Source organism: Panthera pardus, unplaced genomic scaffold (genome assembly GCF_024362965.1).
Source record: "Panthera pardus isolate Hobbes unplaced genomic scaffold, ASM2436296v1 HiC_scaffold_12, whole genome shotgun sequence".
NCBI classification, from domain to species: Eukaryota; Metazoa; Chordata; class Mammalia; order Carnivora; family Felidae; genus Panthera; species Panthera pardus.
Window position 1 is genome coordinate 77,911,058 of NW_026526677.1, and position 12,513 is coordinate 77,923,570.

The window sequence follows — 12,513 nt, forward strand, 5'->3', positions numbered from 1 at the left end:
GTTCTAATTGTTAACTTTGATGTTTCTTCCATTGTGTGACTGGTGTATTAATTTTCTTTGTTTTTATTTTATGAGATCTCTCTTACTTTTTAGATATTTGAATAACTATTTTATACAGAATCTTTACTCTTTCACAGGAATATCAGAACTCCAGAAATGGTTTTCTAACTCCCTTTCCTTCCTAGAATTAGCTGTAGACAGGGAAGACAGTGAAAGTACAGCACTAGTTTTGATCTATACAACAGAACATGATCCTTAGAGTATCAAATCACTTTCATTAGGATTCTACATGTCTTACCTCATAAAAAGCCACAGATCAGTTTTTAAACAATGAGATTTGCATATTGACTGTGTTGAGAAAAGAAATGTTTTTATAGTAACCTGCCAAATGATACGTTAAAGACTAAATCTGAATTCATTATCCCCATACAAACTTTCTAAGTGATTCTTGCAACCTGGATTATTTAGAGGGATCTGCTCAATTATCGCCAATAGTACTGAGGAATAATACTACCTAATGTAGCAGAAGAATTTAGATTAACAGTATATTTCTATCATAATAACTGACTGGCAGTACTTAGAGGCAACTCTAAGGGCCCCCCAAACACACACACCCTTCATAGATATACAGACTCACCAGAGGAAGCTCTCATCATTAATATTTTTGCATTTATAAACTTGTCATATAAGACATTTTTCACATTCAAAATTATACCTTCTTTCCTTATACTCTTTCCCTCTGTCCTAGTGCTTTCTCCATTTGTAAAAATAACAGGGTTATTTGTGTAAGCTTACGTATTGAAAATTTCTAAATACTGAAAACCAAAATGAGAGGGAAAAATACCTGTTTATCATGTGACATGAAATCGTCTGTTTCCATAGTCCTGGTGTTATACAACTTTCCTGATAAATGCACCGAGTACCTGCAGTGGCGATGCAGTCCACAAGCCTGACAGCAACAATTTTCAGGATTCTTCAAATGGATACTTACATTAGAATAATTTTCTACCCGCTCCTGAAAACAATGAAAAAATGTAATGAAGCTTTACAAGACTGGAAAAAACAACAAAATAAAACATAAAAAGAACCTAACCAAATTAAAACCAATATTAGGAATCACAGTAAGTGGTTAGGATGTAAGAGCAAAACACACTGATATTTCTTATTTTTATGCAGAATATGGGGTAGATATTTGACAAGATATTTTTAAATAAAAAAATAACTTATAATTTAGGCTATTAAATGAAAAGAAACCAGACTAGGAAAAAAAATTAGTTTCATATCCTCCCCATTTGTGTGTTACTATTAAGTAGTATTCTTCGCAGATACTAATTTACTTTTCTCCTCTCATCTCTAGTTAGGTATGAGGTATTATAGTTAAAAATAGAAAAGACTGAGCAGCAAAAATTCAGGATACTACAATAAAAAGATGAATTCATTTAGGTTAGTTGAAAATTGAGAAAAACCAGATCACAGTCTCCATTGTGTAAATTATAGCATATTTCCCACAAAATATTCCAGAAATAATTTAATTTCTTCTTTTTTTAATGTTTATTTATTTTTGAGAGAGAGAGAGAGAGAGACAGACAGACAGAGCATGAGCAGGGGAGGGGCACAGTGTGAGGGAGACACAGAATATGAAGCGGGCTCCAGGCTCTGAGCTGTCAGCAGAAGAGTCCAACAAGGGGCTCGAACCCACGAACTGTGAGATCATGACCTGAGCTGAAGTCGGACGCTTAACCAACTGAGCCACCCAGGTACCCCCGGAAATAATTTAATCCTCCGAATGGCTACCTACTAAATAAAGTACTATGAAAATAAACAAGTTGGTCATAAAACTGCTAGGTGGCCAGTATTGATATAGACAGCCTAATAGCTGAATTAGCAATGAGTTAACAAACTGAGGAAATATTTGGCATTTGTAAACTTGTGGTTGCATATTTTTGCCCACACTCTATGCCTGTGCTAGATACTGCTGTTATAATTAGTAGTGTAGATTAGGTTTTACCATAATGTTTGAACTACATACGTAGTTAGCAGTTGAACTACATACGTAGTTAGCAGTTGAACGTATTAGCAGGGTTACTAACCTATATTCGTATTCTCTACCAGCTTGAGAGTAAATATCCAGTATAGTAATAGTTTCCTTTCTAACACTGTATGATTCACAACAACATTGCATTTTCTTTACTTTTAATATTTCTCATATTTCATGGCCCTTTGTGTGACATGTGTCACTTACAGGCTGACATTCTGAGGGAATAGGTGGCTAACCACCTCCCCTTCTTGCTTCTCTGGTCCTTATGGAAGCACATTTGAGATGAAAGCTCCAGCAGCTTGGCTCTGTGAGTGACTACAATATGTAGGAACACTCCTGCTGGTTTACACGGGACATATAACTGAAAAATAAACTTTGCTGGGGTAAGCTAGTAAGATTTTCATTGCTGGTATGTCCCATTATTTATTTTTTGCAGCATAACTTAGCTAATTTTGACCAAGACCATACTGAATCCTCTATGTCTCTACATTTGTAAGTTAATATTTTCTTATATCTTAGAGTTATTATTTCAACATTGGGTTATCCAAATTCAGCATAACATACCACAGTATAGTAAAGCATAATATAGCATAGTGGTATGGGCTTTCAAGTCAGAGAAATATTAGAAAGCTATGATTTCTAGGTTTGAACACTGGCCTAGCTAATAACTAGCTCTATAGCCTTGTGTTACTCAATTTTTCTGAGTCACGGTTTTCTCTTCTTTAAAATGGAGGAAACAGGGGCGCCTGGGTGGCTCAGTCGGTTAAGCGGCCGACTTCAGCTCAGGTCACGATCTCGCGGTCCGTGAGTTCGAGCCCCGCGTCAGGCTCTGGGCTGATGGCTCAGAGCCTGGAGCCTGCTTCCAATTCTGTGTCTCCCTCTCTCTCTGCCCCTCCCCCGTTCATGCTCTGTCTCTCTCTGTCTCAAAAATAAATAAAAAAAAAGTTAAAAAAAAAAAATTAAAAAAAAAATAATAAAATGGAGGAAATAATAGTGCCTTCCTCATGGGGTTGCTCTGAAGATCAAATAAGATACTTTACACTGAATGCAAATTACTTGGCCAAGTTAAATGAGCAATAAATATACGCTATTTTTCTATTAAAGAAAACAATATTTATACCATGTTCTAAGAACTACGCTATGTATTTTACCTTCCAAGTAAGTAAATATTCCTTTTACTTTTTAAAGTAGGTAAATGTTTTCTGTATCTGAGGAAAAGACTAGAGTTTAGAGAGATTAAAAACTCACCCAAAGGAAAAAATATATATATGGTGTCCCTAAACTCAGTCATTCTCCAAACTGAAGTCTTCTCTTTCTGTAATCCCATAACTGTCCCTTAATAAACCATCTGTGGCTAATTTATCAGGTAATTCAAGATTGAACAGGCCTTGGATGAAGTCAAATCTCCTGACATAAATGAGGTAGAGTAGCTAATGATTTAAGTTCTAAAAGGACTGTTAGGAACTTGGATCTCTGTTATCTTGCTATTTTCCTAATAATTGGGAGATAGAATGTTAGAAGTAGGGAGATTAAAAAAAAAAAAAAAACGTAAAAATCATGTAAGATAGCCTCTACTATTAGAGATCATAAAATAGAAATCTATGGGATAACATGAAATGCAATAAATCTTATACATTAAAAGGATGCTCCCCCTAAATTGGTAGAATTACAAAATCTTAAAGTGGAGAAGGATTTCAAAGGCAACCTAGGCCATTGTTTCCCAAATTATGTTAAGGAAATCAATTCTTCTAGCAGGTGATAGAAGGAGGTGATAAAAGGTAGCTCATGAAAAGGAGCCTCATAGTAAAACACAAATTTGGAAAGTATTACATTCTACATCACCCTCTTGAAGATTTATAGTATAAATTTACACATTAATTCTCCTTGAAAAGTCCTCCAGTTAAGTTTAACTCTTTCTCTTAACAATGGAACTCTCTTTTCTGAAGAGAGAATTAACATCCTATGAGATAACCTCCTCATTTCAATAGATGGGCTAAGACCTGAGAAGTTCTAAAATTATTCATCATTTAGAACTACTTAATTACTGGATACATATAATAAGTGTTACAATAATTAAAACAATAGTAGCCTTTACATGGGCTAAGACCTGAGATGTTCTAAAGTTATTCATCATTTAGGACTACTTAATTACTGGATACATATAATAAGTGTTACAATAATTAAAACAATAGTAGCTTTTAGAAGAGGTGATAAGCTGATTATTCAACAAAAAAAAAAATGCCAGTAATTTAGAAGATTATTCATTCTGACTGGATATTTAAATCCCGATAGGCCTCCCACTCCCATACCCCCAACCAGAAATTCAAAAACAAATAAAAAACTATATACCTTATATAGCTCTTTCCAACGGCTTCTAGAAGCTAAACTCTCTAGACGAGGCTGAACAAAGCGGTTATCCAAATAATGAAGAGATGTCAACATATCTTGTGCATATGATTTTTGTCTGGTGCCATCTGTTCAGGGGAACAACAATAACAACAACAAAAAATAATCACTTAGCCCTTAGGAAATATCTATCATCTATCATCTATCTATCTATCTATCTATCTATCTATCTATCTAATTTTTAAGCCCCCCCACACCAATGAATTATCCAGCTTCAACTACCAATAGTACCAAGGTCGAGAAACGTTATTAGGAAGTATTTAAATAACTGAATACTTAAGGATTTCTTCCCACAGTTTTAGAAGGTATTTTAAATTTAAAAAAGATTAATGAAGAAAAAAACCACAATTCCATCAGAATGTTAGGGAAAGGAAAGAACCACAGAGGCCTTCTAATTATTCCTTAACTACATCAGACTTACTCTTTTTTTTATCTTAATCCCAGGAAAATTAACATACAATGTTTTATTAGTTTCAGATGTACATCATAGTGATTCAACAATGCCATACGTTACTCAGTGCTCACCATGATAAATGTACTCTTAATCCTCATTGCCTATTTTATCCACCCCCCACCCACCTCCGCTCTGATAACCACCAGTTTGTTCTCTATAGTTAAGAGAGTTTTTTGTTTGTCCCTTTTTTCTTTGTTCATTTGTTTTGTTTCTTAAATCCTACATATAAGTGAGAGCATATGGTCTTTGTCTTTCTCTAGCTGACTTATTTCACTTATCATTATACCCTCTAGATCCAACCATGTTGTTGCAAATGGCAAGATCTCATTCTTTTTTATGGCTATGTAATATTCCATTGGCTATATATATCACTTCTTTATCCATTCATCTATCACATCAAACTCACTTTACCTAAGGATCTTGGCACTGGGTGTTCTCTCAGCTAGATCTATGCATTATTTCCCCTTGACTTCATTCAGGTTTCTGCTTAAAAGTCACCTCTTGGGGTGCCTGGGTGGCTCAGTTGTTAAGCATCTGACTTCTGCTCAGGTCATGATCTCAATGGTTTGTGAGGTTGAGGAACACATCAGGTGAGCTTGAGCCCTGCTTTGAGTGAGCCCCACTTCTCTCTCTCTCCCCCCCACCCCCTGCCCAGTCTCTCTCTCTCCCTCTGCCCTTCCTGGGATTCTCTCTCTCTGCCCCTAGCTCACGTGCACCCTCTCTCTCTCTCTCTCAAAAAAAAAAAAAAAAAGTCACCTCTTGAGAGACCTTCTTCGACCAATCTAATAGATACTTTCCTTTCCTTTATCACTTGATCTCCTTAACTTACTTAATTTTTTCTCAAGAACTAATCACTAGTTGAAATTATGTTATATATTTGTTTACTCATTCATTGTCTGTCTGTCTCATTAGAGCAACATGAGGGCAGGAATCTTATATGTCATAGTCATTGCCATATCCCCAGCCCTCAAATAAATGCCTGCCCCTTAGGCACTCTATAAGTATTTGTTCAATAAACTGTGAATGAAATCTCACTTTGGCAATTAGGTAGATATTCAAAACAACATATTATAGTCTTTATTAACTGCCAGATTATGTGCTAGATGCAAGAGATAAGTGTATATCTAAGGCATGGTTCTTCTTGTACTCTTAGAAGGGAGAAAGGCAAAAATACATTTTCAATACAGTAAGTATACACACATCAGTACCACCAGGGTAGCACAAATGAGGGAGTGAAAATGATTTTACACTCACCTGGAAAATCTAGGGTGGAAAGGGATTATATTTTAAGAGAGAACAGTATGAGCAAAGGCACAAAGCATAAAACAGTATATAACTTCTGGCGAAATTCAAGTTTAGAGAGGCTGAGACAACACATGGGTATTGAACTACTCTACTGTTTTGAGTCTATGCCTTATATCCTCACAGTCACTGTGAACTCTCTAAAGTCAGAGGAACATCACATATTTCTTTTCCACTTTCCACATATCACAAATAGACAGTAGCAAGTTTTTGAAGTGAATGGGCTTCTGGTGTAGTTAAGTTGATCCTAGGGAATAATTGGAGGGCCTTTAGAATAGGGTCTCTTGGTTTTGCTTAAATGTATATATATATGTTATATTATATTATATTATATTATATTATATTATATTATATTAATTATATTGGTAGGGTTTTAGAAATTGGAAAAAGAAAAAAAGATACTAATTGTTCCACTCATATTAACTTACCATACAATGTTCCCAGAAAAGATTCATCTAAAGCATTGATCAGAAGAGCCTTCACAACTCTTTCAAAGTGAGTATAGTGGTCACTAAAAGAATCTGAAATTAATTTTAAATACATATTAGAACATAACAGATAAAACAATTCCCTGAATAAAATAGTTTCCTTTCTCTAAGAATTTAATACTATAAATAGGAGAAATCACTTAGTCATCCTAATTTTATAGCTGCCTCGGTGACTTTTCTAGTCACTGAGCAAACCTCCATTTTCCAGATTTACTGGCTTCTAATCCAAAATTTCAAGTTGTTATTTAAAATAATCTTCACTTTCCAAACTTATTAAGAGAAAACTGTTCAGAAAATATTAAGAGATATGTTGTGAAAAAAGCCCCAAATCATCCCCTGTGCACCTAAGTTTAATTATCAACTTAATAATTAGAGTGAGAGAGCAAAAGAGAAAACTTCTACAGGTAGATTGTTCAATATGTACCTGCAACTCCTGACTTTCCTTCTTTCTAAAACATGTTACATATGAAATTGTTCAGGAAATTATTACCCTACCCAGAACTCCAATGGCTATAAAAACTCGATTTCCCTTTCTCTGTCCCAGATTTAGGATTTTCCACATCAATTTAGAAAAGTTCTCTCTTTTCTTTCTCCTACCAAATATATAAGCCTACCTTCCCACTAACCCAATGTGCTCCATGGAATCATCTATTGTGATGGGCCAGGCTACAAGAGAAGGTTCCTGTATTTCCCAATACTTTAGGGTCCAGGTTTACTATGGCTGTAGAAATATTCTCTATCAAAGATAACCCCTTCCATGACCCAAATGGTCATCACAGAACATTTGCCATGGGCACCTATAAAGAATATTAGGGTATTTTAGGAAAAGTGGAAGATGTCTGATTATAAACTTAAGCAAAATAAGACCTATATTAACATTCATGACTGAATTTTGACGTGCTTTCTGTTGAAATGAAATGAAAATAAGATTTAACATGGAGAAACTTTTTAGCTTGTATTTTAGCTACTAAAATGGCTGTATAACCCTTTTTCTGGACTTCAGGAAAAATTTTTAGTATGCATTCTTTTTTAAAAAAAACATGTTATGGGCGTATGGGTGGCTCAGTCGGTCAAGCATCCGACTTTGGCTCAGGTCATGATCTCACGGTTCTTGAGTTTGAGCCCCTCATTGGGCTCTGTGCCGACAGCTCAGAGCCTGGAGCCTGCTTCAGATTCCTGTCTCCCTCTCCCTCTGCCCTTTCCCACTTGCGCTCTGTCTTTCTCTCTCTCTCAAAAATAAATAAACATTAAAAAATTTTTAAAAAGGAAAACATGTTATTATGATACTAAAGTGGTCAAAATAAAGCAGTGATAAAATTAAACGACTATAGCAGATAATTTACACAAGGGCATGTAGACTTTAGAGGGCCTATGATCAATTATAAATTACAAAAGAACTGATCACAACCATTTATGAATTTTTTTAAAAAATCAGAAGATAATTGGAAAATGAAATAATACTTTAATAGCATTCAGTTTTGTCTAGACTTTCATCAAACTGTGGATATAATATAGTGTTGGTACATAATTTAATTTGTGAGTGTTAAAATGCATCTAAACTCTATCTAGTACTTCCCAAACTCTATTAAAGGAAAAATGTTCTAGGTATATTAACAGACATGTTGAGGAAAGAAACATCAAATTCATCCCCTGTGCTCCCAAGTTGAGCTATCAAATTGAAATAGAAATTTTTACCCCACTGAATTTATTAGTCTTCGAGTGTACTAATGCCTAACATTACTCACTTGCTGTAGAGTTTGGGAACTGCTGTTTTATTTTAAAGAACCTGATGGCATTTCTTCAGAATTGGGAGTAAAAAAAAGGGCAGAGGATCAGAGTCATCTCGAGAGTTTTTGCCTCACCACAAAATCTGTGTTCTACCAATGGACATCAGTATCTCCTTGAAAAGAGTCAGGAAGGCCTCAATTTCCTTGTGTTTGAGTGAATGGATGGGTGGTGGAGGAATTATGTTCCTCGCATCTCAGACTGGAAAAAAAAGATTTTATTGGGCAAATAAATGACAGGCACTGTTTTATGCACTTACATGCATTGCTTTACTTCTCAATACAAGTCTATGAGGTACTATCAATACCCTTGGCTTATTTTTAAAAGTTAAGGAAATAAATGCAAAGAGGATGAAAAATTTCCCTAAAATCACACAGCTAGTGAGGGTTGAAAGCAGCGCTGGAACCCAAGCAGTCTGACTCCAGATTTCACGCAACTATCCCCTAGGGAGATGTTCTGCGTGGTAGTCAGGTTTGATAATATTATTGTTCAGAACACGGAATTTTAGACTTGGATGGGAAATTGGAGGAAATAATTCAAATCTCTCATTTTAAAATTTTAAAAATGACACAATTATGAAATAACGTACCCAAGGTCACAAAACTAGATAGAGGAAGAACCAGGATTAGAGTTCAGACCTCCTCCAGAGTTGGGTTTGTTTTTTTTTTTTTTTTTTTTTCAGTGCTTTAATCGCTATATTGGATGAGCTTCTGTGGGATATCCGAGGAATATCATTTAAAATTTTCTTCTATGACTATTAAAAAACTGCAAAAGGATACAGGAGAAAATCAACAGTATTTGTGTCTATGCATAACTTGATTTTTCCAAGGTAGTTTAATCTTGGGATAATTTCCTCATACTCAATCGTAAGATATGCTGCTCATTCTGTTGATTTTCCATGCATCTTTTATCATGTTTTAATTTCACATATATGCCAAGATTTTGTACCAGCACCGTGTACTTTTCTTAATGATCTGTCACTGCCATGCCAGTACTACACTGTTTTACTTACTGGCATTTTATGATAAATTTTTATATCTGGTGGGGGAAGTCCTTCTAATTTTGTTTGTTGTCTAATTTTATTTATTCCCATATATTTCCCCCAAGTGAACTTCAGCACTGTTTTGCAAAGTTAAATCAAAAAGTTAATTTCCGAAGAAATAATTTCTTCTTCTATTTATTACTTTCCAGAAACATGGTGTGTCTCTCCTTTCATTCATGTTTCCTTTGCTATTTCAATGTAAGGTTTATTCTTGTACCTATAAAGTCATGCTTTTCTTCCTAAGACTAGGCCTAGGAACTTTATTTTAATTGCTACTATAAATGGAATTGCCCCTTATTAGATCTTTTAAATAATTATTGACAGCATGTAAGAAAATACTGAATTTTACATATTCATTGTGAATCTGGTCATCTTTCTGAGATCTTTTGCAAATTCCCAAAAGATTCTCTTAGATATTTGTGGAAAGTGGGCTTCCTGGCACATCAGAGAGCTGGATAGAGGGAGATACTGTTCGGGAATTCCTGGGCAGTAACTCTGCTTTCTCCCCCAACGCTGAGAAGGATGTGGTCTTGCTAGTGCTAAGTTTATTTCAAGAACCAAGTGAATGTTTATAAATACTCTCCTAGGTAGAAGCACAGAGATTGTTGGTGTACTTTATTCTGAAATAGAAGTATAAGCCTACTGTAAGAAAGCAGAGGCAGAGCAAGAAATTGAGTTCTCTTTCTACCCTAACATGTCCCCCTCAATAGGCAAAAAAGAACACAAGAAAACTATGGAAATATATGCTGCATCTACTCCTGCTCTCAATGTATTCATATCCTTTCTCTTAACTTTTATATCCCTGGCTAAATAAGTCAGAAACTTACAGCTTGTATGCATGTATATATAAAATCACATTATGTTCAAGTAATGTCTTTTCCATTTCAAAAGTTATATTTCTTTTACTTTGTCTTATTACATTGTTCACAACATCTAGAACAAAGTAGGACATTTTTGTTTTGTTCTTTAACAGTATCTCTAGCGCTTCATTAAAAATATATATTCTCTTAATGTAAAATATTCTTTGTTTTGTAAAGCACATATGTTCATATTACTATTTTTGAGACTTATTTTCTCGTTTTTAAACTAGATATGGACACTGAATTTCATGAGATGCTTTTTAGAATCTTTTAAAATTAAGCCATTATTTTTTCTCTTTTGACATATTAATGGAACCTGGAACCAATAAATATATTAAACCATTTTTATGGTCCTAAAAAGGATGGCTAGATAACTTTTCTTCATTCTTGTAATCAGAAAAGTTGTTTCCCTCAAATGTCTATTTGCAAATCTATTTTATCAATTTATTAGGATGTGAGCCTCCTTAATTTGCATAAATGGGCATGTCCAGCAACTCAACTGTATTTTCTCCCATCACACCTTTCAGTTTACATTTCCATATGTCCTTTCATCCAAAAACATGCTATATCTCTTAGCACTTCAAATCTTTTACATATCCCACTAAAGCTATAGAATTTTCTTCCTTTAGGTTTCCATTTATTCTGCATTTCCGCCCCCCCCCCCTTGAAATTTGTGAAATAGGATCATTTCTATTCCTTTATGTATTATCTTCTCCCTCAGAACTGTTTTCATTTTCTCTATTCCAAAAGAACTTCTTGGATTTAACCTATATATCATTGATGAGATTTTCTGTACTGTTAATTCTGTTTTTTACATCTTTCAATATAGATTTTACTTCTGACTTTATATTTTTAATTCTCTGGCAACTTATCTTAGCCCTATTTCATCTCAAATTGTTCTCTTTTTATGAGTTTCTATTTGTTTTTCACAGATTGCAAAGCAATGCTTGATACAATTTTCTTCTGAAACATTTTTCACAGACATTTTCTTCCTCCAAGTCTTTATAGGGCAACGTTGCTTTTCCCTTGTGCCACAATATGATTTCAATGGTACTTTTTACTTATTGTACAAAAGAAGGAAAGTTCTAGGATTTAATATTTAATGTAAATGCCTACAAGACTGTTCTCGGGCACACACTGCATTATGTTGATAGAATTATTCTCTTTAATAGCTACATGGAGACTAAGTTAATGTTCATTTCTAATCTAATTTCCAGTATTCTAGCAAGTATTTATCCAGCAAGACAGTAGATGACTAGACTGAGATGTACTCTTCTGTCTATACTTTGTTTTCTGTCACTCTGAACATGTGATAGAACTGGAAAAATAATATAATCGTCAGTATCCACAAATCTGAAGATTATTCCTCTCTTTCTGTGGATAACATTCTTAGTGTGTGAACATTGTAGGTCTGGAATGCAATGGACCATTGCCTGTCAATCTCTCTACTTTTTGTAATATCTCTTCTGGGAGCTGCAGTCTCAAAATAAATTTAGAGAAATACAGGGATTTCTGAGAAGGAAAAAAAGACCATGATTGTCTTCAGTGGCTTCAACCATGTAGCAGGAAAGGGCACTATTTTGAGGTGCTACAGATGCATCTCTCAGAGCCAAATGGCACACGAGGAAGTGACAAAATGTCTTCCTCTAGATAGAACTGTTCTCTTCAAAAATATACAATTGCATAGGCCACTGATTGTGATTCTCACCTGAGTACTGAATTTGGAATTAGAAAATGTTTCTCCCAAATAGTGATCGTATGTTGACTATGAGGAGTGGTCAGTGTTCTTATAGAGGTTGGGAGGAGAATTAATTTGGGAATACTAGCCTAATTACAGCCTGAGGCCATAGAGTAGTGTTGATCATTCATCATATAGGTTATTACCCTAATGAGAAAATATATTTTTAAAGTGTAAGAATCAACCTAGAGCAACTCTAGAACATAATCCCTTGACAAATTGAAAACTGCCTGTTTAATTTTATTATATTCATAAATGGCATAAACATTGATAAGTATTAAAAACAAGTCATAATTTATCACTCTAAAGTATATGGGTTTTTTTTCCTCTGATGTTTTAAGAAATTATATTTCTCTGTCTTGAAGTATAGACCCAGAAGCCTTCAGTCAATATATTTATC

At 34.6% G+C, this 12,513-nt stretch overlaps 1 protein-coding gene across 7 annotated transcripts in view; it reads right to left on the reverse strand.

Annotated features, from left to right (window-relative positions):
- CCDC82 (coiled-coil domain containing 82) overlaps positions 1-12,513 on the reverse strand; it is a 34,532-nt gene that overhangs the window by 10,963 nt on the left and 11,056 nt on the right. For 6 of the 7 annotated variants that reach the window (XM_019450165.2, XM_053900228.1, XM_053900230.1 and 3 more), the window contains exons 4-6: positions 6,629-6,721; positions 4,388-4,512; positions 845-1,015 (exon numbers count right to left, since the gene is read on the reverse strand). In XM_019450165.2, coding sequence (XP_019305710.1) covers positions 845-1,015; positions 4,388-4,512; positions 6,629-6,721 — 389 coding nt within the window. The remainder of the gene's footprint in view (positions 1-844; positions 1,016-4,387; positions 4,513-6,628; positions 6,722-12,513) is intronic. The other variant, XM_053900233.1, reaches the window with a different exon arrangement.